At 51.4% G+C, this 26,475-nt stretch overlaps 1 protein-coding gene across 1 annotated transcript in view; it reads left to right on the top strand.

The window, feature by feature from the left end:
- ASH1L (ASH1 like histone lysine methyltransferase) overlaps positions 1 to 26,475 on the top strand; it is a 60,259-nt gene that overhangs the window by 12,667 nt on the left and 21,117 nt on the right. The window contains 6 exon segments of the mRNA XM_087914054.1: positions 4,531 to 9,349; positions 15,043 to 15,144; positions 17,765 to 18,479; positions 19,180 to 19,267; positions 19,269 to 19,399; positions 22,394 to 22,488. Coding sequence (XP_087770180.1) covers positions 4,531 to 9,349; positions 15,043 to 15,144; positions 17,765 to 18,479; positions 19,180 to 19,267; positions 19,269 to 19,399; positions 22,394 to 22,488 — 5,950 coding nt within the window.

Below are 26,475 nucleotides of genomic sequence, written 5' to 3' on the forward strand. Positions count from 1 at the left end.
TAAAAGGAGGGGATCTATTAAAATGTATTCCTAACTACTGTGAAGAAGATTGGAAGTCTTTTTTTTTTTTTTCCCGTTACCTGCACTGTCTTTTTCACTTCTTTTATTTCTTTTCCTTAAGTGGCATCCTAAATGCTTAAGAGACTTTAATAATAGTAAGAATAATAACCCAAGAAAATGGTGCGTGCAGGTCCCACCCTCCTCACGCACAACTCCAACCCCTCACCCACCCCCGTTTCTACCTGCTGAGTTTCTGACAGGGGTCCTCCAGTGAGTTGCTGGTGACTTTCAGGAAGGCCGTGTTCTGATTTCGAGAGAGGTTGCCATGCCAATGATGGGGACGGCCGCCTTCCTCTTCTCCACCCAACCGCAACAAGAGGAAGTAAAATAGAATACCTTTTCTGCCCGTGACTCCCTCTGAAGTTTGGAAGGAGGAAATGAAAGCCGCAGGTGGAACGAATGCAGCTGGTGGCTGGTTAGAAGAAATAATAATAACAATAATTATTATTATTTTTTTAAAAACCACCAAACCAGCTCTGTAGCACCACCAGAGTCCTGTTTTGACCCCGGAGAGCGTGCCTTGCTGGACCAGGCCGAGCAGTCCAGCTTGCAACTTGTTTCCTCGGCCATGTAAGGGAGCCCCGGAGCACGCCAGGTGCCTATTTTAGGAAAATGCGCACGGGTTTGTCATTTCTGCTCCGGTGCCACGGCCTGCGGCTGCCACTTCAGCTGCTGGCTTCTTCTCTTTGAGCAAAGAAAGAAGCATCACAGCCCCTGTAGGTTTCTGACAAAAATTTGTGTTGGGGAGCAGCTGCCACCATGCCAAGCTCGGCTGGATGCCAGTCTCACCCCTTTCTCTCTCTCTCTCTCTCTCTCTCTCTCTCTCTCTCTCTCTCTCTCTCTCTCTCTCTCTTTCTCCCTCCCCCCCCCTCTTCCCTTCTCCCCTGCTACAAAACCTGGCCGGTGCCAAAAGCTTTCAAAGTAAACAACCAAGCAAGGCATCTTATACCTTTTGTCTGTCACAGCGGGCCTAGAGTTTGCAACGGAGCCTCCCGGGGGCTGCAGGGGAGGTTTGAGTGAGGCGAGAAAGGAAGGTTTGGAAGAGGCCAGAACGTTCCACTCCTTTTTGGGGGCGGGGGCGGGAATGGTGTGATGTGATGAAGCTACGGGAGCCTTTTGGCAGACCACCCACCCACCCAGCCCCTTCCCAAACCCTTGTTTGAAGGGCACCTCTTGGAAAAGCTGGTGCTTTCTCAGGTTTGCCCTCTGGAAAAAAAAAAAACCCAGGTGTTTCCAGAAAAGGCTTATCATCTCTGTGGGCCGGTTGTAATGCCAAGATTGCAATGCAGTTGAAAGCTCTTGGGAAGGTTGGGGCAAGTAGGTCACCCTTGGCTGTTGAACAAGGTGTGGGGGCTTGAAGCATTGATCCAGACCTAGAGATCTAGAGCTAGAGATCTAGAGCCTTTCCTGCTCTAAATAGTAGCTACCGTTCTCCTTACGTGCTGGAACTCAAACGGGGCCTGTCCTGCTTGCAGGTAAATGATTTCTGATTTGGAAAGGGACCTTGGAGGTCTTCTAGTCCAGTTACACACACACACACACACACACACACACACACACACACACACACACACACACACACACACCAGTGGCAGGATTTCTTGTTCAGGTAGTCCTCCACTTAAAGCACTTCATTCAGTGACCTCTGGAAGTGACGATGCTACTGAAAAAAGTGACTTAGGACGATCGATCAAACTCACGACCGTTGCAGCATCCTCCATTGTCACATGATAAAAAATTCAGACATTTGGCCACTGATTCATATTTACGACAGTTCAGGGCGCCGGGGCACATGACCCCCTGACCAGCCAAGTCAACGGGGAAGCCAGATTCACTTAACAACTGCAGTGATTCTGCTGTGACAGAAGGTTGTAAATTGGGGCAAAACGTACTTAACAACCCTCCCGCTTAGCCCAGAAATTTGGGGCTCTGGTCGTAAACCGAGGACTAACCAGTATCATCGCAGATAAATGGATGTGCACTTTTTTCTTGGAAACCTCCAGGGTTGGAGCACCCACAACTTCTAGTGGCCAGCTGTTCCACTGGTTAGTTCTCACTTTCAGGAAGTTTCTCCTTAGTTGCTTCTCTCCTTGATTGGTTTCCACCCACTGTTTCTTGTCCTGCCTTTGGGTGCTTTGGGGAATAGGTTGACCCCCTCCCCTCTTCTTTGGGGTAGTCCCCCCCAAAATATTAGAACCCTGCTATGTCACCCCTTAATCCTTCTCTTCGTTAGGCTACCTCGGGGATTCCCCAGGTGACTCTCCCTGTGAGAAATTGGACTCCCCCAATAATTCATCTTTTAAAACATTAACACATTTGAAACCCCACAAACATCAATAGATCCACCTAAAACCCAAATGAGTGTTTTGTTATGGCTTTTTTTTTTTCATTTTTTAAAAAAACTTTCCTTCCAACCACTTCTTGTTGTGGGTTCGGTTCCCACATCAGTGTTCGTTAACCTAAGCAGGCCAGTCACGTTCTCACGGCGTGACCGGGGTTTTTTTTTTCGGTTTGTTTTATTTCCTGTTTGCTTATTGCTTGGTTTTCTTCCTTTGAAACATTTGCTGAAGTGTCGGTATGATTGTTTGGATTATCCGTTGAGGTCTCATTTTGTAGACAATATGTGTGTGGTTTAAAAGTTGTTTTTGGGGTTGTTGTTTTTTTTAAAGTCAGATCTTGCATTTGGCATTTTCAGCCGAGAGTCTGTCCTTTCTCCTATCCTTTACTTTTTCTAGAAAATCAGAATAAAGCGAAATCGCGATGGCCATCATCACACTGTTGTATCTTGTATCTATTCCAGAGCTGCTTACCTTTTTAGAAGTGAGGTGTGTTGCTAAACACAAGAAAGTCCTTTTCTGGGATAAAGTCTTCAGGTTCAGAACCTTCCAAAGAACAGCTAGGCCTCGACTTACGACCATAGTTGAGCCCAAAACTTCTGTTGTTAAGCGAGAGGTTTGTTAAGTGAGTTTTCCCCCATTTTACGATCTTCGTTGCCGCAGTTGTTAAGGGAAATCACGGCAGTTGCTAAGTTAATACGCTGGTTGTTAAGCGAGCCTGGCTTCCCCGTTGACTTTGCTTGTCAGAAGGTCGCAAAAGGGGTTCACGCGACCACCGTGATACCGTGGCCGCCGCAAGTCTGAGTCAGTTGCCAAGCGTCTGAATTCTGATCACATGATCGTGGGGATGCTGCAAAAGGCCATCATTGTGAGGAAACAGCCATAAGTCCCTTTTTCCAGTGCTGTTGCAACTTTGAACGGTCACTAAACAAACCATTGTTTAAGTCCAGGGCTACCTGTGCCTCAGATCTTTAGGTGCCTTCCCATTTGATAGGCATCTATTGAAAATGTGTTTCTTTCCCCAAGACGTTATTTTGGTTTCTGCGCTGATTGTTTGCTTCTGTTTTCTCTCTGCAGTTGGACCTGATTGCTTTATCATTTGTTGTAAGGGCTTTTGAGAGGCTTTTGAGAAATAAATACTTTGAGTATAGAAAAAACAAACTTCCCCTGCTAGCCACTTGTTTTGATTCCGAAGGCCATATATATCTGTCTCTATTTTTTGTCAGTCAGTTGGTCTGTCTATCATCTATCCATCTGCTCTCTCTCATCTCTCTCTCTCTGTCTCTCTCTCTGTCTCTCTCTCTATCTATCTCTATCTATCTATCTATCTATCTATCTATCTATCTATCTATCTATCTATCTATCTAGTTTCTGATTCTTTAGTCAGTTTACTTGCTCCATTTCACTTCATCTTCCTACCAGTATGTAAGATTAAGCCTGGTGGCTCATTGTAGAGCATTTATGGCACAGCTCCAGTAAGCGTGTGTGTGTGTGTTCAGCTTCCTTTCCTCCCCTAATTATGCCTCCTTGCCTACATTAAATTATGTCTCCAGTTAAATAGTCAGGTCTTTCTTTTTTTTCTTCTGTTCTGGAAATCCCCCAGCATGCTTGAGGACCTACGAATGAAATATTAATTAGCGATGTGGATAAATGAGGGAATTCCTTTTCAGTCAGTAATTGGACCTATAGGTGTTTTTTTTAAATAGGAAGAGATCTTGGGAAAGAGGAGAAAACCTAAGAGCGGTGGTGGGGTGGTGTCGAGTATCTCCTTTTTCCAAATTCCTTATAGCCCACCCAGCAACTAGTTTTGCAGATTGAGGGTTTAGGGCGTACGCCCTCTTCCTTGTTTTTCCTACAAAGTAGTAAGGAATCACTAGGTTCCCAATCTGTAACACCTTAGCCATAGTTGAATGCTATGTGGAATGGGAGGCCTCCAGTATCCAGCTACTGCTGACATATCACAAGTACTGAGAATTGTCAATAACACAGTTTGCAAAAAATAAAAATTCTAATCCCGGCAGCGGGATAGACATATTTTCCAGTCTGCCGTACTATTTATTCGGTCTTCATAACAAGTCTATTTTTCTCCACCATGCGGATGCTTTAAACTATTTTGTTTTGTTTCATTTCATAGGACCCCTCGAAGCTGTACAAGAAGAGCGGAGAGGCTGGCCCAGCTACGGTGGAAAGCTTGCTTGCCGAGAGTAGAAACAGAGCCAGCAGCCCAGCTTTGAAGAAGCTTTCCCCGCTGCATTCGGACAGGCTGGAGTATGTGAAGTCGGCCTTCTCTACTCCCCTTGGCAGCCGCGATCCCGACTTGAAAGAGCGAGCCCAGGCCAACGGACCCCCGACGGTAACGGAGAATCTGGCCCAGCTGATCTCAACCTGCCCTCCAGCAAAGTCTTCCAAACCAAAGCAGAAGAAGCCACCCATGACGGTCGTGTCCGGATTTGCTAAGGATTCCGGCAAGAAGCTGCTGACGGCTGGGGCCGCGGCGGCTACGGTGACCAAGGACTTCCTGAAGAAACCGATTTCAAGTGGCGTCCTCGGCCTCGACTTGGGCAACAAGGAGTTTGCCAAGAAAACCCCAGGAACTGGTGGCGGTTCCGGGGGTTTGATTAGTAAGGAAAATGGGAGCAAAAAAAATCCAGGGCCCTGTCCAAGCGTGGCCGGGCTCACAAACAAGGACTATGAGAAAAGGCCACCCATCCTTAGCTGTCCGGTGGGACCGGTCAGCAAGGAAGGAGGAAAGAAACCCTTGCTTGTGACGAGCATGGCGCCGTCTGGAATGGCCAGCAAAGACTGTGGGAAAAGGCTTCTGGGGACCAGCAGTCCCATCGGATTGGTCAGCAGGGATCCCGGGAAAAAATCTCTCGGCATGGTCAGCCCGCCTGGATTGATTCACAAAGACTCACTCAAGAAGCTTCCGTTACCTGGAAGCGCGGTTGGATTATTTAACAAGGATGTTGCAAAGAGACACCTGGGGTCCGACGGCCCAGTCGGATCGGTCAGCAAGGACTCGGCGAAGAAGCCGACGAGTTTTGGGAGCTCGAGCGGATTGATTCACAAAGACTCCGGAAAGAAGCCATCAGCAGCCGGGCCCCCAATTGGGTTGATGGCGAAAGAGTCTGTCAAGAAACACATGGGGGTGGGCATTATGGCCTCTCTGACGCCGAAGGACTCTGGGAAGAAATCGATGGGGAGCACCAATTTGGTGGGCTTAGCCAGCAAGGACTTAGGGGCGCTGAAAGCCGACGCCGCCAACCTTCCAACGGAGCCCTACAAGCGGTGCGGTGGCAGCGGCTCGGTCCCTCTAGAAAGCCACATGCCTGCCGGGCTTCTGAAGGATGGGGCCGGGGGCAGTAAACCATTTGAAAAGCACCTGGCGAGGCAGAGCAAAGACAGCCTCCCCGAAAAGTTGCCGTCCCAAGTTCCCAGTGGAGGCAAAGACGGGGCCTGTGGTCAGCAGGAGATCTCGCCCAGCGAACAGGGCCCGTCAGAGTCCTCAAAGCAAGAGAAACATCTCCCGGTATATTGCACTTCCCCTGAATTCAGGACCGCCGGAGGCGCTTCGGAGATCTCCACCGCCAAGTCTCCATTTAGCGCCGTAGGGGAGGGGGGCCTCCCTTCCCCTTCCCCAACCGCCTCGGTCGCTACTTTAACCCACAACCCCCCAGCGGTTCTGTCTCCGGTCCCTTCCAACCCGTTGCATTCAAGCCACATGCCGGATCTCTTAGACAGCCTGTCTGAGCAGAGCAACAAGACGCCGTCCGCCTCTGATGGCGCCCGCTCCGGTATGAACAGGCTGGGGAATCCCGGCTCGTACGCGAGCAGCAAAGGGGTCGTTCGGGAGCCGAGCAACCCCAACTCGGCCTCCACGGAGGAATCGAAACTGGGTCCTGCGCCAGGCAAGAAAGCCGCCCTGGTCAGTGAAAGCAACCTCCATGCTTCCATCGCCCCCTCAGTGGTCAGCTTCTCCAGCTTGTTCAACAACAAGCCCTTTCTAAAGATGGGGGCCGTGAGCTCCTTAGGGAAACCGAGGCAAGGCCTGGAGATCCTGAGGGGGAGCAGTGGCGCCGACTCCCAGGGCAAGCCCTTCAAGAAACGGAAAGGGAGGAAACCCCGTTGGACAAAAAGCTGCCAGTCTCCCAAAGAGCTCGAGTCAGAGAGGCCCGAGCTTTTAAAAAACGTCTCTTGCGGCCCGCTGTCCGGAAGCGGCCTGGAGCAGGCCAAGCTCTTTGAAAGCACGGGGGCCCCGCCCACCTTCGCCAAACACGACTTCCTGAAGCGCCATCTGCCCAAACTCAGCAAAAGCGGCAGCCTGCAGTCGCTCTCCCTGCTGGGCGGCATGGAGAAGGAATCGGGGAAGTTCTACGGCGCCCACGTGCCGACGTCCGTGGGCTGCCTGTCCGACGACTTGTTCCCCAACATGTACAAACCCAAACGGAACCAGTCCAAATCCAAGGAGATGCCCCAGTTGGAAGGGCCACCCAAACGGGCCTTGAAAATCCCCGCTTCCAAAATCTTCTTGGCACAGTCCAAGGAAGAGCAGGAACCACCCATCCTGCACCCGGAAGTGGAGATCCCTTCCCTCCGCCAGAGCCTGGCGGGGGAAGCTTTCCCGAAGAAGCGAGGCCGCCCCAAACGTCAGATCCGCTCGGGCCTCAAGATGAAGCCGCCCGTCCTCTCTGCCGCCCCTTTCATCACTTCCGAAAAGGCCGACAAGACAGAGGACGCCGTGGACCACCAGCTGCCGCCGCCGCCGAGCGGGGACTTTTTCGACAGCGGCAGCCAGCTTAGCAACGCCGAAGAAAACGGAGACTCGAGCGCCGGGAGCGCCAGCGAGCAGGAAGGCGAACCTGAGCACAAGGAAGTCAAGCGTAGCAACGGTCAGCTGGTGAAAACCATCATCCGGAAAATCAACAAGATGAAGACGCCCAAGAGGAAGAAGATCCTCAACCAAATCCTCTCCTCCTCGGCTGAGCCCAGTAAGGGGAAAGTCCAGTCCAAAGCCCACGGCAGCGTCTCCAGCTTGGCGGCCACCTTCAGCACCAGACTGGGCCAGCAGATCAACGTGAGCAAGAAAGGAACCATCTACATAGGAAAAAGGCGAGGCAGGAAGCCCAAAGCTAACTTGAACAGCCTCCTGGCGGCCGGTTCTAATTTCGCCGTCCTGGAGACATCAAGCCAACCAACCAGCGGAGGGATGCTGGGACAAACCAGCCCCCCTTTGCTCCCGTCCGGCCCCAGTAGCAACCCCGAGGTTCTTCCGTCTCCCGTTTGCTCCCAGTCGTCGGGCGCCAGTGGAGGGCAGAGCCCAATCAGCAGCGACATGAGCTTCGTGGAGCCCAACTCGGTGCCCTGTTTCCACCTGCACAGCCGGCAAGGGAGCGTGGTGCAGACCTTGGCGATGCGCAAGGCCTCGCGGGCCAGGCGGAGGCTCTCCCCGCCTACCCTGCTCCCCAACTCCCCCTCCCACATGAGCGAGCTGGGCTCCCTGAAGGAAGCCACCCCGTCACCCATCAGCGAGTCCCACAGCGATGAGACCGTGCCCAGCGATAGCGGCATCGGCACCGACAACAACAGCACGTCGGACCGGGCGGAGAAATTCTGCGGGCCCAAGAAGCGGCGGCACTCTTTCGAGCACGTCTCCCTGGTGGCCCCCGAGGCCTCGGCCGTCCTGAGCGGCCTGAAGGAGAAGCACAAGCACAAGTGCAAGCGCCGCGGCCACGACTACCTGGCCTACGACAAGCTGAAGCGGCCGAAGCGCAAGCGGAAGAAGAAATTCCCGCAGCTGCGGGGCAGGCAGGACCCCGATTTCCTAGCCGAGCTGGAGGAGCTGATCAGCCGGCTGAGCGAGATCCGCATCACGCACCGCAGCCACCATTTCATCCCCCGGGACCTGCTGCCCACCATCTTTCGTATCAACTTCAACAGCATCTACAGCCACCCCAGCTTCTCCCTGGACCCCCTACACTATATCCGCAAGCCGGACTTGAAGAAGAAGCGGGGCCGCCCCCCCAAAATGCGGGAAGCCATGGCCGAGATGCCCTTCATGCATGGCCTCAGTTTCCCCCTTTCCGGTACGGGATTCTACCCTTCCTACGGCATGCCTTATTCCCCTTCGCCCCTGGCGGCCCCCATCGGCCTGGGGTATTACGGACGCTACCCCGCTACCCTTTACCCTCCTCCCCCTTCTCCTTCCTTCACCCCGCCGCTTCCTCCCCCGTCTTACATGCATGCCGGCCACCTGCTCCTCAACCCGGCCAAGTACCACAAGAAGAAACACAAGCTCCTCCGCCAGGAGGCTTTCCTGACCGCCAGCCGGGCGCCCCTTCTCTCCATGAGCACCTACCACCCCAGCGTCCCGCCCGAAATGGCCTACAGCTGGATGCTAGAGCACAAACACCGTCACCGTCACAAGCACCGGGAGCACCGCTCCTCGGAGCAGTCTCCGGTCTCCCTCGAGGCCCTGGCGCCCGCCGGCTCTTCCCGGACCGTCTTGGAGTCCCTGAAGCGCTACCGCTTCGGCAAGGAGGCCGTGGGCGAGAGGTATAAGCATAAGGAGAAGCACCGCTGCCACCTGACTTGCCCGCACCTCTCGCCCGCCAAGGGGTTGCTGGGACGAGAGGAGCAGTGGGCCCGGCGGGAGACCGCCGAGAGCGGCGCCCGGACTTTGGGATTACAGACCCCTCTGCAGATAGACTGCTCCGATTCTCCTCCCAACCTCCCGCTGGGGAGGTTCACTCCCAGTTCCGAGCCGGCCAGTAGCGACGAACACACCAATCTTTTTACCAGTGCAATAGGCAGCTGCCGCTCCACAAGCTCGGCCGGCGGGCGCAAGAAACTGTCCGAGGGCTCTGGACTTTTCAGCCCGCAAGAAGGATCGCTCGGCCGGCCCCTCCGGAAGGAGACCTTGTCCCCGATTGAGAAGGCCGTGCAAGGCCTCTCAGGTAAGCCGCTCCTTGTCGCATCCGTTGCCCTGAAGAAGTTAAAATAAAACCCACCCTCGAAATGGATTTCTCGGAGTTAGGTGGCTTTTCCCAGAATGGTTGGGAGGTCAGGATTGAGCTGCGGGGTCCTGGGTGCTCTCTGCGCTGGGCGGTTTTCCTTGCGGACGTTTCATGACCAAACTAGGTAACCTCATCAGTGCTGGAAGGGACTGGAGTGTGCGGAGAGGAAGGAAGGAAGAAGGGAAGGAAAGAAAGGGAAGGAAGGAAGAAGGGAAGGAAAGAAAGGGAAGGAAGGAGAAGGGAAGGAAGGAGCAGGAAAGGGAAGGAGAAGGAAAGGGAAGGAAGGGAAGAAAAGGAAAGAAGGAGAAGGGAAGGAAAGAAAGGGAAGGAAGGGGAAGAAAAGGGAAGGAAAGAAAGGGAAGGGGAAGGAAAGGAAGGGAAGGAAGGGGAAGGAAGGAGAAGGGAAGAGAAGGAAAGAAAGGGAAGGAAAGAAAGGGAAGGAAGGGGAAGAAAAGGGAAGGAAAGAAAGAAAGGGAAGGAAGGAGAAGGGAAGGGAAGGAGAAAGGAAGGGAAGGAAGGAGAAGGGAAGAGAAGGAGAAGGAAGGAAAGGAAAGGAAGGAAGGAAGTAGAAGGGAAGGGAAGGAAGGAGAAGGAAAGGAAAGGGAAGGAAGAAGAAGGGAAGGAAAGGGAAAGAGGAAAGGAAAGAAAGGGAAGGAAGGAGAAGGAAGCAAAGGAAAGGAAGGAAGGGAAGGAAGGAGAAGGGAAGGGAAGGAAGGAGAAGGGAAGGGAAGGAAGGAGAAGGGAAGGGAAGGAAGGAGAAGAAAGGCCCTGGTCAAGCAGTAGATTCCACCACATTCCAGACAAATGGTTGTCCAATTCCTTCTTCAAAACCTCCAGTGTTGGAGCACCCACAACTTCTGGAAGCCAGTCGTCCTCACCAAAATTTCCTTTAATTCAACCTTCCCTCCTTGATTAGTTTCTTTGTCCTGCCTTTGGGTGCTTTGGTGAACAGATTGACACACACACACACACACACACACACACCCTCTTTGGGGCAGCCCCTCAGATATTGGAGCACGGCTATCATGTCCCCCCCCTCAGTCCTCTTCCCCAATTCCTGCAGCCATTTTTGATAGGTTTTAGCGTCCCCTAATCATCTGCGTTCCTCTTTGCCCTAGCGTACAAGATCGGTGGTCGGTCATCTAGCCCCTTCTTTGGTGGGCCTGTCCCACAAAGGCTCAGTGCCGGCACACTCACTGTGCTGGCCTGTTTGGTTGAAGGAGGAGGGGAACTTCCTGTCTGGGCTGTTAAGGGGGATCTAATCGTGACGGCTGAGCGTTTTAATGGCACCTTAACAAAAAAAAAATTTTTTGACTCAGTTTCCTTGGCAGTTGATTCATTCAGCTTTGCAATCTATCATTCCTCCTTTGCTGGTTCTTTTCCAGAGAACTTTCTGGTTTGGCAGGCTGAGCAACTTTAGTTAACAGTATTATTATTATTGTTGTTGTTGTTATTATTCATTAAGTATGAAACTCACTCAACTGAACATTTAAAAACGTATCACAAATACCATTGACTGAGGCTGATGGTTGATACTGTTTGCTGTCAGCATCCCAAGTATCGACCAAGCGTCTTCTTAAAATGTACGCTGTTCCGAACAGCGCAGTTTTTCGCAGCTCCGCTGGCGCTACAGCAGGAAAGCTGCAGCTTCTTGATGCATTTTTGTAAAATTCTTGGACGTGGTACCAAGGGACCCGGTGACAGTGGGTATCCCTGTCACGTGTTTCATCCATGATCGCGTAATTTCGATAGCCAGGTCGTGATATTATTTTTTGCCTAGTTCTTTTTTCTTGGCGTCTTCTGGCACAGCCATATCAAAAAAATTGCACGTTTCGGTTTTCGAAGACGATGATTCAAAAGTCAGACCGGATCATCATTTAGAACACAGCATGCCAGATATCGCAGTTGTTGTTATTGTTATTATTATTATTGTTGCTATTTTAAATGCGGGCCATTTGGCCGCTGGAGTTGTGCCTCGTTGGATCTGATAATCAGTCCCAGGGGTCTCTTTCTGACCCCTTTTGCTCAGGCTTCCATTAGGAAAAGGCCAACCAGATTTATCGGGGCACATAACTTTTCACAGCGATGCCTGGATGTTGTCATAAATCTCTGCATTCCCGCTTAAGCTGCTAGCTCTTTCCTTTCCCTTGTTTTGTCCTTGGTGGAGCAGCCTGGAGTTAGCCACCTCCGTGGAATTAGCCAGATGATGCCTTTGGGGGAAACTTAAAAAAAAAAAATGGAAACCCAGCCAGCCTCACTTGCTTGCAGCCTTCGTTTACCCTCCTCGTGCCTATCTCCAGGCTCGTGCACGGAGGACGGCTGTGCAAATAAATTAAATACCTCCCACGCTCACACACATCCGCGCACCCCCTGTGCTGGCGTTTGCGGAGGGTGAATATCCCCAATGGGTTAAATGAAAAAGGGAAAAAAAAGGAAAGGGGCGCAGGGAGAGACAGCGAAAACAGGTTGCCTTGGTTAGTTGGAGTCCTGGGAATTTCCTGCGGAATTCCATTAGCGTGAGTGAGCGGATCTTATGAGAAACAGCCCTAATTAGAAAGAAAACAGAGACATGTGTGCGCTCCAGGCCTCCTCCGGCCCATAGAGTGCCATCTCTGAATCACCACCTCTCTTACTGGCGCATTTAAGGGGTGAGTCAGAGGAAAATGGATCGCCTTTCGGTAAAGCTGTCCTCTCTTGCCTTCCTCCTCCTCCCCCCGCCCTCCCCAAAGCAATTGGAACCATCTGTTCTTTCGCCCTGCCATTTTATTCCTTCCCTTCCCTTCCCGTGCCACTTCTCCAGGCCAGTTAAAAGCCTCCCCTCCGGAGCTGCCAACTCATTCTTTCTGTTCGTGAGGTTATTTATCCCGCTTTATTAAGTCTACTCAGGGCAGCGGACATCAGCTAGCGCCGTCTTCCTCCTCCTGTTTTCCCCACGACAAGGTGTGAGGTGGGTTGGGCTGACAGTGGGAAGGACGGGCTCAAAATCGCCCAACGAGCTTTCGTGCCTTAAGGCAGGACTAGAACTCACCGTCTCCTGGTGACGGCCCCCAAAATCACCCAGGTGGCTTTAATGTCTAAGATGACACTAGAACTCACCGTCTCCTGGTGATGGGCCCCAAAATCACCTAGGTGGCTTTAATGTCTAAGATGAGACTAGAACTCACCGTCTCCTGGTGATGGGCCCCAAAATCACCCAGGTGGCTTTAATGTCTAAGATGAGACTAGAACTCACCGTCTCCTAGTGATTGGCCCACAGTCACCTAGCCGGCTTTCATGGCTAAGCCGGGACTAGAACTCACTCCCCCCCTGGTGATTGACCCAAAGTCACCCAGTCAACTTTCACACCGAGGCAGGACTAGAACTCCCGGTCGCCTGATTTCTAGGCCAGCACCTTCACCACTAACCAACCTGGCTCAACGTCTATAATTCCTTGCCACTGGCAACCTCAGTTTGGGATGTTTCAAGTCAAGAATTCAAGAAATGGCCTATTAGGTGGCCAAGCCTGTGTCCCTGGCCAATCTGGGGAACTGGTGGATGGTGACCGGATGTCCCGTCGGCCGTTGATTGTCCATCCCTGGGCAATCAACCCTTTTATCCCAGCAGAACCAAGCCAAATCTCCTGCCTTCTTCCAGATTTCAGGCCTCTTCCTTTCCCCAGTGACAAAGTCGTGATCGATTCTAAAAGGTCTGCAAAGGTGCGCACATTCACATCAAGAAAGAAAGGGGAAACAAAAGAGAAAGGGAGAAAGAAAAGGAAAAAAGAGAAAAAGAAGGGAAGGAAGGAAGAATTAGAAGGAAAGGAGGGAGGGAGGATTAGAGAAGTGGGAGGAAGGAAGGGTTAGAGGGGAGGGAGGGAAAGAAGGATGGAAGGAGAGAGGGAAAGAAGGAAAGGGTTAAAAGGAAGGAAGGAAGGATTGGAGGAAGGAGAGATTAGAGGGGAGGGGAGGAAAAGAAAGGAAAGAAGGATTAGAGGGGAAGGAAGGAAGGACAGAAGGACTTTCTTCATGTTCTGGTCGCAGCCATCTTTTTATTCGTCCATCCAGGGCCTGGGCTGATCTCATATTTCCTAGCCAAAATAAGTCCCCTCACCTCAAGAGAGCCCTTATTCTCCCTTCTTTCCTCTTCGGCACGGTTTGTTCATCCTGGCAGGCCTTTTTTTCTCTCTCTCTCTCTCTCCAGCCCTGCATGACTCATCTCAGATAACAGGACAGGTATGGCACAAACATGCCTGAGAGGGCGGAAAAAAGGGGGCTGCAGCTGTCCCCAAAACCTCACCCACCCACCCCTCCCCTTCGGTGCAGAAACACAATAATTAAAAATAGATTCTCCTCGCCACCAAAGTCCCCCCACCCCAACCAACCCACCCCACCAGCGTCCCAGCGAAGGGGGGCGGAGCGGGGCAGGCGTCCAAGCAGGAACAGCGGCTGCCTCTTCTATTACTGGGTCTCGCCCTCCAGATGTTGAGACTCTCTCCAGGTTGGCAAAACAGGCTGGAGCGAAGGTTCGGATCGCTCAACTCCGCGCACGTCCCCAGATTGTCCTCAAGCGACGGACCCCACCGCTGAGCTCCACATCGGCGCGGCGCCAAGGGAGAAATCCCTGGAGCCAGTCCTGCCCCCCCTTTTGAAGAGCTTTCCTCGCCGCCTCCGTTAAGCGGATCGCCGCAGCCGTTCAATGAGTCACACGGTTGACTTGCTCACAGCGGCCTTGAGGGAGGGAGGGGGAGTGTGTTTGCTGCACTTATTACCTGCCCGTAGAGGTGACATCAGTGCGCAGCCTCCTTTGGCCTGCTGCCAAGCTTTTCACACACACACACACACACACACACACACACACACGACCCTTCAGCGGCCAGCCAGCTGGGTAACGAAGGCACCTGGTCTTTTCATCTTCCCCGAGGGAGGCTTTCCAGCCATCTGGCGCTCCCCGCAGGAACGCTCGGGCCAAGGGTCGGCGCGTTTGAGAAGGACACAAGGGCGCCCTCAGCTCCCTTGGGGGGGATCAATGAAGCCAGGGGTCCCCAACCTTGGAGCTTTGAAGGGCAGCCTGGAAGATCTCTAAGGTCCCTGAAGGGCTTCCCGGCGTGGGTGGGTGTTTGGTGGCACGTTGTGAGGTTCGTTGTTGTTTTAGGGCGACGTCTGTGGAGATGCTCAGCCATCCTGGTTGTCCCAAAGGTTGCTTTTTGTCTGTTTGTTTGTTTGGACTTTCTGTATTTTGTTTTTTTTTTCTTTGAAGGTGTTTTGCTTTTCATCCAAGAAGCTTCTTAAGCTCTTCTCATCCCGAAGGTCGTCTTCGGCTTTAGGGTCGAAGCTTTCCCCACTCCTCGGGCCGTGCTTCGCTCTTGACCCAGCGGCTCGGTCAAGAGGAGCCACCAAGGACGAATGCCCCTCCAAGCTGAAGCTGGCCCTCCTTTAGGTTCCTTTGGTTAACACCCCCCCCCCCAAGCTTTGGCCAGCGACCCATCAGAATCTGGGTAAAATCCAATCCTTGTCTCTGCATTCAGGCGCCGTCTCCCACTGGCCTCTTGTTGAAACCGCAGAGGGTCGGGACGGTGGTTTGGAACCTCGTGTCTCTCTCCCTTCCCCTTCTCTCCCTCCCTTTTTTTTTTGACCTGTCTTGATTTCCTTCGCCAGGTACCCTTCCGGGTCAGGAGAAGCTCTCGCAGAGATCAGGGGAGGGCACCAGTTGCAGTCCTTCCAGGAAGAGGTCTTCCTCCGAGAGCACGTCTTCCACAGGTGGGTCGGGTTGCTTCCCTGAGGTAGGTGTAGGGAGCCCTTCGGGTGTCACAGACCTGGATCTGTAAGCCAGCGTTGTTCAGCCTCAACAATATGACTGGGACTTCCACTCCCAGAATCCCCCAGTCTGCATGCTTATTTAAGATGGGCGGACTTCCACTCCCAGAATCCCCCAGTCTGCATGCTTATTTAAGATGGGCGGACTTCCACTCCCAGAATCCCCAGTCTGCATGCTTATTTAAGATGGGCGGACTTCCACTCCCAGAATCCCCCAGTCTGCATGCTTATTTAAGATGGGCGGACTTCCACTCCCAGAATCCCCCAGTCTGCATGCTTATTTAAGATGGGCGGACTTCCACTCCCAGGATCCCCAGTCTGCATGCTTATTTAAGATGGGCGGACTTCCACTCCCAGAATCCCCCAGTCTGCATGCTTATTTAAGATGGGCGGACTTCCACTCCCAGAATCCCCCAGTCTGCATGCTTATTTAAGATGGGAGGACTTCCACTCCCAGAATCCCCCAGTCTGCATGCTTTAAGATGGGCGGACTTCCACTCCCAGAATCCCCCAGTCTGCATGCTTATTTAAGATGGGCGGACTTCCACTCCCAGAATCCCCCAGTCTGCATGCTTATTTAAGATGGGCGGACTTCCACTCCCAGAATCCCCCAGTCTGCATGCTTATTTAAGATGGGCGGACTTCCACTCCCAGAATCCCCAGTCTGCATGCTTATTTAAGATGGGCGGACTTCCACTCCCAGGATCCCCAGTCTGCATGCTTATTTAAGATGGGCGGACTTCCACTCCCAGAATCCCCCAGTCTGCATGCTTATTTAAGATGGGCGGACTTCCACTCCCAGAATCCCCAGTCTGCATGCTTTAAGATGGGTGGACTTCCACTCCCAGAATCCCCCAGTCTGCATGCTTATTTAAGATGGGCGGACTTCCACTCCCAGAATCCCCCAGTCTGCATGCTTATTTAAGATGGGCGGACTTCCACTCCCAGAATCCCCCAGTCTGCAGGCTTATTTAAGATGGGCGGACTTCCACTCCCAGAATCCCCCAGTCTGCATGCTTATTTAAGATGGGCGGACTTCCACTCCCAGAATCCCCCAGTCTGCATGCTTATTTAAGATGGGCGGACTTCCACTCCCAGAGTTCCCCAGTCTGCATGCTTATTTAAGATGGGCAGACTTCCACTCCCAGGATCCCCCAGTCTGCATGCTTATTTAAGATGGGCCGACTTCCACTCCCAGAATCCCCAGTCTGCATGCTTATTTAAGATGGGCCGACTTCCACTCCCAGAATCCCCCAGTCTGCATGCTTATTTAAGATGGGCCGACTTCCACTCCCAGAATCCCCCAGTCTGCATGCTTATTTAAGATGGGCCGACTTCCACTCCCAGAATCCCCCAGTCTGCATGCTTATTTAAGATGGGCCGACTTCCACTCCCAGAATCCCCCAGTCTGCGTGCTTATTTAAGATGGGCCGACTTCCACTCCCAGAATCCCCCAGTCTGCGTGCTTATTTAAGATGGGCCGACTTCCACTCCCAGAATCCCCCAGTCTGCATGCTTATTTAAGATGGGCGGACTTCCACTCCCAGAATTCCCTAGCCATCTGAGAGTTGAAGCCCGCCCATCTTAAAGCCAACACTGGGTTAGAGATCCAGGTAGTCCTAGAGTTACGACCGTAATGGAACCTACCCCTTACGTGATGATTGTGAAACCGGTTGGTCACGTGACCAACCCAGTTTTATGGCCTCGCCCCCCCCGCCAGTCATTGAGCTAATCACCTCTATTCTGGTGTTGGGTACAAGCCAGCAAGGGTTTTGTTTTTTTTCCCAGTTGCCCTTGTGCAAGGCTTTCTCCAGGTAAGCCCACCTGGTTCCCTGGTGGCTTCTTGTTTGTTACCTGGCTAAGGAGGCTTTGGAAAGGGACAGCTTCCTTCTGGGAATTGCAGGTGTAACATCACTGCACTGAAGAGAATGCACAGCCATTTGCCCGGAATGGTGTACGGTCTCTTGCTTGACCAGGGGTTGAACTAGACGACCTCCAACGCCCCTTCCCACTCTATTATTCTTATTCTGCTATTCTTTTTTACTTCCTTCCTTCCTTCCCTCCCTCCTTTCTTCTGGAAGTTTTTAAGAAGAGACTGGGCAACCATTTGTGCACTATGGTATAGGTCAGGGGTCTTCAAACTGGACAGCTTTAAGACTTGTCGACTTCCACCTCCTCCAGAATTCCTCCTCCTCCTCCAGTCGTGTTAACTCAGGAATTCTGGGAGTTTGAAGTCCACAAGTCTTAAATTTTGCCACGTTTGAAGGCCCTTGCTATAGGGTCTCCTGCCTGACAGTGGGTTGGACTAGAAGACCTCTAAGGTGCCTTCCAACTCTGTTATTATTCTGCAAAGTCATGTAGCCAAAGTTTTGCAGAGGGCATCTTTTTGTTCATTCATTCATTTGACTTGTACGCCACCTGCCTCGCCCGGAGGCCGTTTATACAGTTTGGCTACGAACAGAGAGAGCCACGGCAAAGTTTTCCCCCCTCTCGTGCCCAGGAAAAGCCACGGCTTAAACCCCGAACGAAACCGCCCCTTACCCGAGTCCCTTTCTCTTCCCAGTCGTTGGGATCCCGTCGCGCGGTTCCAGAATCGGCTCCTCCTTGGAAGATCCCTCTGACCACCTCCTGCAGCGCCTGGCTCACCACGAGAGCCAGGGAGACCTAGACAAGGCCCTGGAGTCCGTCCTGTCCAGCGGCCCCACCCTGCCCTCGGACAGCCCCAGTCGGAGCCCCGGCCAGGAGAAACCCTGCGACCACTTACTCCCCGGGAATCCCTCCGGCGGCGACAGCCTCTCCCTCCTCTCGGGCCACCTGTCGAGCGGCTGCTCCCCGCCCCACCGCTTCAAGAGGGGCATGGTGGAAGCCATGCAGAGCCAGACCCGCCGGATGTGCAGTTACGACAAGATCTTGGCCACCAAGAAGAACCTGGACCACGTCAACAAGATCCTCAAGGCCAAGAAGCTCCAAAGACAATCGCGGACCGGCAATAATTTTGTGAAGCGCCGGCCAGGGAGGCCCAGGAAGTACCCTTCCGCGCCGGCCGTGGTCTCCTCCCACGGGATCCAGGCCAGCCGGTTCATCGGCCCCGAGCTCGGCGGGATCAGGGAGCCCGGCTGTCTCCTCCGCCACGGTCCCGACACCGTCACCGACGCCATCGAGTCGGTGGTGCAGGGCGTGAACGAGAAAGGGTCGAAGCGGAAGCGGTGGCTGGAAGAAGAGCAGATTAGGAAGAAGCAGAAGCCGCTCGCCGCCGAGGAGCAAGAGAGCCCCAAAAGGTGAGCCCTTTGGATTTGGAGGAGGAACCACAACCAAGGCCCTAGTCCTCATGACCGCGAGGACGTGGCCACTATCCAGTGGCCGAGGCAATAGACGGGTCCCTTCCCAGTCGAGGTAGCCCTCGCCTTAACGAACCCCGCAAAATCTCTGCTGCTAAGCGAAAGGTTTGCCAGAGGGGATTCAGTCTCGTTTTGCGACCTTTCTTGCCGCTGTCGTTAAGGGAACCACTGCAGGCAGTCAGTCAGATGGTGGTTCAGCGAATTTGGCTCCCACACACACACAATTGACTCGGCTGTGTAAGAAGGTCGCCAGGTTTTTATTCCCGTGACTCTCCGGGAACCGTCACAAATTCGAGTCGGCAGGCAAGCATCCGAATTTCGACACAGACACACACACACACCTGAGCGCAGGGATGGTGCGGCTTTTGTAAGGGTGAAAAACGGGTCGTAAGTCGCTTTCCCCCCCCTCCCCCCGTGGCGTCGTAACTTTGGGTCACTGAATGAACTGTTGTAAGTTCGAGGACGACCCGTGCAACAGCTTAACTCCTGCTGATTGGGCTTCCTTTGTGATGGGCGGGGGCTTTCTCGAGGGGGTGGGTTGTAGACACACACACACACACACACACACACACACACAACGGGTGGGTGCCAGGGGCTCACGTCCAGCCCACGGACTCACCCCCCAAATGTCTCCTTCCAGCTTTTCAGAAGCCGCGCCTGACCCTCTTCCTCCCCCTCCTCCTCCCCCTCCTCCCCCCCCCTCCCTCCCCTCCTCCCCTCGGAGGCTGCTGGGAAGCCCCGGAGAAAGTGGAAGGGCTGCCGGCCCCCGTCGTCATCCAGCGGGAGAAGAAGGCGGCCCGTCCTCCGAAAAAGAAGTACCAGAAGGCCGGCCTCTACTCGGACGTCTACAAGACCAGCGAGTAAGTCGGAGCGACTGGAGCCTCACTTTTTTGGCCAAGGCAGGCAGTCCTCACTTAGCGACCCTTCGCTCCAGCCAGTTTGGAGTTCGCTTGGGGTGTGGTCTGTCTGTTCTTTCTTTCTTTCTTTCTTTCTTTCTTTCTTTCTTTCTTTCTTTCTTTCTTTCTTTCTTTCTTTCTTTCTCTTTCTCTTCATTCTTTTTATCTTTCTCTTTCCTTTTCCTTCCTTCCCTCCTTCCTTACTCTCTTTTCTTTCTTTCTCTTTCCCTCTCTTTCACCTTCTTTCTCTTTCTCTCTTTTTCCTTGCCTCTTTCTTTCACTTTCCCCTTCTTTCTCTACCTTTTTCTTCCTTCTTCTCTATCCTTCCTTCCTTCCACTTCCTTCCTTTCTTCCTTCCTTCTTTCCTTCCTTCCTTTTCTCCCCTATCTTCTTCCTCCCTCTCGATCTTCCTTCCTTCCTTCCTTCCTTCCTTCCTTCCTTCCTTCCTTCCTTCCTTCCTTCTGCTTTATCCTTTCTCTCTTCCTTCTTTTCTTCCCTCCCCTCTTTTCTCTCTCTTCCTCTTTCCCCTCTCTCCTGCCCTCTTCTTTTTTTCTTTCTCTTTTCCTCCCTCTCTCCTCTCTCCTCTCTCTCTCTTTCCCTCTTTCCCAACCCTCTTAGCCCAGGGGGAACCTCAAGTGTAGACACGCTCAGTGCGGTTGGACTCAACTTGCCGTCCTCTCTGGAACCCACACAGACAAAATTCCTGAGTTGCGTCCAAGTTAAAGAATACTCCGCTCACAAGACACATGACTCATCCGTGTTTCCTATTTGATTTTATCGGGCCCTCTCCTCCGCGCCTCTTGGCTTTCGGGGATAGATCCGAAAAAAGTGCCCCAGAAAGCCATATATATTTTCAGGACTGTTTCCTCCACACACACACACACAGACACACATATATATATTTATAAATTCCCCTGAGTGAGGAAGAAGTTTTTATCATGTAGCCTCTCTGCTTGGCAGCGATGCGGTTTTCCATAGAGGGCGGGGCTCCACGTCCCGCAAAGTTAACCAAGTTAAAAGCAGAGTTTCTGGGGTTTTTTTTCCCCTTCCTCCCTGTGAAACAGCACACAAAACCTCCGTGTGGCATTTCTCCCCGGATAGGGTGGCTCTATCACCCAGGCTTGGAGTTTTTTTCTTGGCGGGTCGGGGCAGGGGGACGCACAGCGGTTGTGTGGTTCTGGCCACCGGTAGACTTCTCAAGGTTGCTTCGGTTAAAAGGGCGGCGTTTGGCACGGCCCGTTAAAAGCACGTTTACGATAAGTAGCAAGAGCCAGTTTGGTGCAATCCATCAATAATAGTTCTTTGGTCCGTGAGCAGCAGAGAACAAAACCAGGGTGAAGGAAAGAAATACGATAATATGCTAACAAGGCATAAATCACGTCGCAGGACATGATGGAATAGTTAAGGCATCAGGCTGGAAACTGGGACTGTGTGAGGTCCTCAGTGCTCTCTGAGCTTGGTGGTTTTCCTGCAGACGTTTCATGACCCAACTAGGTAACCTCATCAGTGCTGTGAGGAAGCGGGATTTGCTCTATTTATATATAATGTAACCCCCCACTCCCTTCTAGCCCTGATGAAGTTTACCTAGTTGGGTCATGAAATGTCTGCAAAAAAAATAAAAAAAATAGCCCAGCTCAGGGAGCACCAAGGACCCCACAAGTTAGCTACAAAGACTCTCTTCTGCTGGTAGAAACTAGAAGGCTGTGAGTTCTAGTCTCACTTTAGGCCCAAAGCCATCCTGGTGACTTTGGGCCGATCCCTCTACATCCTAAGAAGGAGGGAAGGTAGCACTTCTCTGGAACGGAGGTCCAGTGGGAATAGAGTTAATGGTTGTAGGCTATGACACTCACACACACACACACACCGCCCCAGTTAAGCGCAGTGCAGTTCTTGGCCCTACCAGCAGTAGCTACTAGTTGTAGTTGTACACAACACACGCAGAGGGGTGTGCGTGCTGATAATTGTTGCTGGGGCAACGTGCCCTCTAGCGACAGTACAATTCATTGCACCGTTCCTTGTGAATGGGCTCTGGGAAGAGAGCAGACCGCAAGGGGTTCTTCTTGCTTTGAAAATACCCTTTACTGTGGATTCAGCCTGCAGACTTGACCCCATCAAAGATGCTGGATTAATGCTGGCGGATGCGATAACGATCTTTTGAGTTGAGCTGGTTGTGTGCCTTGTGGACTCTGCTGCAGGATGTTACATGGGCAAAACCTTAATGCTTGTTCAAAAATTTGAATAGCCTCTGATCAAACATTGTCTGTCTTGCATTCTCAAGAACCTTTTAATGACCAGACACCTCTTTGTTAAGAAGAGACATTCTCCGTAGGGACATCTGGGCTCAGTTTACGGAAGCTCGTGAAATACGGACCGTCAGTCAGATAGATAGATAGATAGATAGATAGATAGATAGATAGATAGATAGATAGATAGATGTGAACTATTTCTCTTTCTCATGTAGGTAGGTAGGTAGGTAGGTAGGTAGATAGATAGATAGATAGATAGATAGATAGATAGATAGATAGATAGATGATAGATAGATAGATAGATAGATAGATAGATAGATAGATAGATAGATAGATAAAAGTGAACTATTTCTCTTTCTCAGGTAGGTAGGTAGGTAGGTAGATAGATGATAGATAGATAGATAGATAGATAGATAGATAGATATCTATCTATCTATCTATCTATCTATCTATCTATCTATCTATCTATCTATCTATCTATCTATCTATCTATCTAATCCATCTTGACTTGCTTAGTGACAGCACCGCTAAGCAACAGAAGTTGCAGTCCCATTTATGGTTGTAGGTTCAAGACTATCCGTAGTTGAATCCTTTCCTAACACCGCTCAAAGAAATGTCCATGCCGGTCTCTTTCGTGGAATTGGACATCATCCTTCGTAGCCTCTTATCCTGTCACACACACTTTCTCTCTCTCTCTCTCTCTCTCCCTTAGCCCCAAAAGCCGCTTGATCCAGTTAAAGAAAGAAAAACTGGAATACACGCCCGGAGAACACGAGTACGGCTTGTTCCCTGCGCCTATCCACGTAGGTGAGTGAAAGACCACCGTCTCTGTCGCTTTTGAGGGAAGATCTCTGACTCGACTCTGGAGGAGCTACGAGACATGTGCGCCTTTCTTTGAAGCAGGGGAACGGGATTTTGTGAAGGACGGGACTCGTGGGTTCAGGATTCAGCCAAGGATTGCGGATCCTCAAGACCAGAGGCCCCAAGGAGACAAAACCCTTCCTTTATTAGAATTAGAGTCCGTTTGATGTAATGTTACGGTGCCAGGCTAGAAACCAGGAGGTTGGGAGTTCTAGTTCAACCGTAGCTTGAAAACCAGCTGGGTAATTTTGGACCAGTCACCAGGAGACAGTGAGTTCTAGTCCCAACTTGGCCATGAAAGCCAGCTGGGTGACTTTGGGCCAATCACCAGGAGGCTGGGAGTTCTAGACCCACCTTAGGTAGAAAAGCCAGCTGGGTGACTTTGGGCCAATCACCGGTAGACTGTGAGTTCTAGTTCTGCCTTAGGAATGAAAACTTATTGAGTGACTTTGGGCCAATCACTGGGAGACTGTGAGTTCTAGTTCTGCCTTAGGAATGAAAACTTACTGAGTGACTTTGGGCCAATCACCGGGAGACTGTGAGTTCTAGTTCTGCCTTAGGAATGAAAACTTACTGAGTGACTTTGGGCCAATCACCGGGAGACTGTGAGTTCTAGTCCCGCCTTAGGCACGAAAACCGCTGGATGATTTTGGGGGGGCCAGTCCCTCCTTCGCAGCTACCTCACCGGGTTGTCGTCGTGGGGGAAAATAGGAGGAGGAAGGACTGTTAGGTATGTTCCCCACCTTGAGTTATTCCCAAACATAATAAAAGCAGGATTAAAAAAAGAAAAGATCTAAATAAATTATTATTTTTTTAAAAAAAAACTACAAATGCCCTTCTGCTGTGTTTCTAAGCACAAAAAAAGACACGCTGCCTACCATCGTTTCCCAAACGTTTGGAACTTTAAAACTGTCGTTCTTCCCAAGCAATTAAAGCAGGCAAGTTTTTGAGTTTAGCAAGATAGCTTTTGTGGGTGGGTGGGGTTTTTTTGGTTTTTTTAAAAAATAAAAAGACCCCCTTCTTCCTGGTTGTCCCCTTGAAAACCTATAGCTGTTCCGTACTTCGTTCCGTTCCATTGTGTGTGTGGTGTTTCCACCCCCCCCCACCCGCCTTAAAGGGTTTGGAAGCCAGTTTGCATTCCCCAAGTGGGTGTCGGCATGACTTTCCCCCACAACGGGAGGAGCGCAGTAGGAGGGAAGGTTCCTTTACACACAGCCTGTTGTCTTCTCCAATTATGGCAAGCACCCTCCACCATATTTGTAGTTACAGGACAGAGGCAGGCTGCCAAGAGGAACAGTAACTTGGAAGGAGGCCTAGCCAGCACGCCAGTCCCCAAGCTGCCTCGTCCCCCCGCCTTGCAGAGTCCCACCGAGCCACCGCTTCTCCCCACCCCAAATTCACAAAGAGAGGAAAACTCTTCTCCCACCCCCCACGATCTTTTGATATCAGATTTCCAGTTATTCTTTTGAAGAAGGCGTTTTGCTTCTCATCCGAGAAACTTCTTCAGCTCTGACCCAGACGGTGGGAAACGGAAGGATTTATTCTCCTTGCAGGCAAGCTGGTCATTTGCCTCCTTTTGGAAGGTGGTTGAGGCCGCTTAGCTAGGCTGGCTGGAGAATTCTGGGAGTTGAAGTCCACAAGTCTTAAGGTTTGGGGACCTCTGACTTATTAGAAGTTTATCTGTGTCCTCTGGGTCACTTGAGCCTTCTCCAGAATCATTTGTACTACTCAAGGTGACTCTGAAGACACCGATAAAACTCCAAGTGGCCTCAGTGACTCTCTAAAATGGATGCAAATGACCAAGTTGCCTGCAAGGAGTCTAAATCCTTCTCTGTCATCCAAAGGCGCCTTTTTTTCCCCAAGAGACAGTCGGACATTTTTCTTTCTTTTCTTCTTTTGAAGATGTTTTGCTTCTCATCCAAAAAGCTTCTTCAGCTCTTCAGGGTTCCTTCCATTCCCCACTATCCTGTCAGGGACTTCCAGCTGAGCTGATACCACTTTGTCTTCGACCAAGGAAGCCCAGCGGGACCGAGAGGCATCGGCAGAACGCAAAATAACAAATCTTGCTTGTCCCCCTCGTGCTTAAGCAGGAGAACCCCTCGAGCTCCCCCCATTGGTGAATTGGGAATTCCAGATGGATTCCCCTCTCCAATCCCAGCCTGCCATTTCCTTGGACCCTCCTGGAAAGATACGGCTGCTTTAATGAGATTCTCACCCCCCGGCTCAAGAGCCTCTCCGAATCCTAGCCTTGTTTCTCTTCCTCGGCCAGCTCAGCCGGGTGGCTCCTTTATTCGAGGGCGAGAGGGAGCGTTCGTTCCCCCGTTCTCCGGGCCAGCTGCCAGGCTCTTGAAAGAGGCTTTTGTTTCCTCCAGTGAGGTCATAGAAGTGAAAACAGATTCCCAGCGTATTCAGTCGCTTCCTGGAACTCGCCTGAGCACAAACTTGAGGCTCTGGAAAAATCCGAACAAACGTTAAAGAACTGAACGTTGTCGGCGGCTCCCTCCTCCTTTGCCTCGCTTGCAAAGAAGTCCCACTCTGGGATTGTTTTCACTCGCCTCTATGGTTCTGATGCCCTCCAGATGTCCGGGCTTCCAATCCCAGAATCCTCAGCCCCAGCCAGGGGGATTCTGGGATCTCTGAAGTGCAAAAAAATAACCCCCTCCCACCCTCAAAACGACGCTATAGAGCCCTGCACACCAGAACAGCTAGGCACAAGGACAGTTTTTCCTCGAACGCCATCGCTCTGCTAAACAAATATTTCCCTCAACGCTGGCCAACTATTTACTAAGTTTGCATTACTATTACTATTAATCTCCTCATTTCTATCACCCCTCCCCTCCCACTAGTGACTGACTGTGTGTAATCTTGTCGCTTGTATCCTTACGATCTTTATTGACTGTTTCCTAGTATGGTTTGATTGCTTATTATACTCTATGACTGTTTTTAAGTGTTGCACCTTACGATTCTTGACTCTTGACGAAGGTATTTTTTCTTTTATGCACGCTGAGAGCATTTGCACCAAAGACAAATTCCTTGTGTGTCCAATCACACTTGGCCAATAAAGAATTCATTCATTTATTCAAATTGTCAGGAGCATCTCCAAATCCAGGTTCTCTGGCTCAAATAAAATAAAAGGACACCCATAGAACAGCTGCCCATGAATTGGAGGCCCCGTCGCAGCCAGATCTTTCTTGGGGATTCTGGCTGAATCTGCAGTCCCTACAGGGGGTTGAAGCACCTAGACCAACTTCAGGATTCAGACACCCTGTTGATTTAAAAAAAAAATCTATTCAATGTTTATTAAATGTATATGGCAGCCATCTCTCCCTCAAACAATTCTGGGCATTTCAGAGCCAGGTGCGGAGCAGAGTAAAATGCCTTTTAATAATTAAACCTCCTCAGTTGTCCAGCCTCGGTGTAAATCAGGAGTAGAACAGCCTTGATCGAACTCTTTAATTCCCCGTTCGCCTTTCGGTGAGGTCTCCCCGGCTGAGCACGTTGTGATTTTAATTCAGCAACAAGCGTGGTGGGATCTTGTTTTCCTTCCTTCCTGAAACGTCGAGCTGGGCGGCCAGGAACAAGGCTTTTTCTTAGCTTTCCTGCAGGGAACGTCGAGGTGATTTAAACAGACCCTAATTGTAGAAGAGTTGTGGGTTTTTGTGGCTATTTCCTGTTCTTTCCCGCAGCGCAATCATTAAATCATGTAAGGAAGGCGATTCTAAGGGCGGATCTTTTCATCTTTTGATGCATTTGGGAAATTTTTTTGTTGCAAATGGTCTGGAGATGCTCCGTCATCCAGGTCCTGGTTGTCCCAAAGGTGTGTGTGTGTGTGTGTGTGTGTGTGTGTGTGTGTGTGTGTGTGTGTGTGTGTGTGTTTTCAAAAGGCAACTGGACTCGGGTTTTTTTCCTCGAAGACGTTTCGCTTCTCATCCA

Source organism: Pseudonaja textilis, chromosome 16 (genome assembly GCF_049901715.1).
Source record: "Pseudonaja textilis isolate UNSWEBS1 chromosome 16, rPseTex1.2, whole genome shotgun sequence".
Lineage (NCBI taxonomy): Eukaryota > Metazoa > Chordata > Lepidosauria > Squamata > Elapidae > Pseudonaja > Pseudonaja textilis.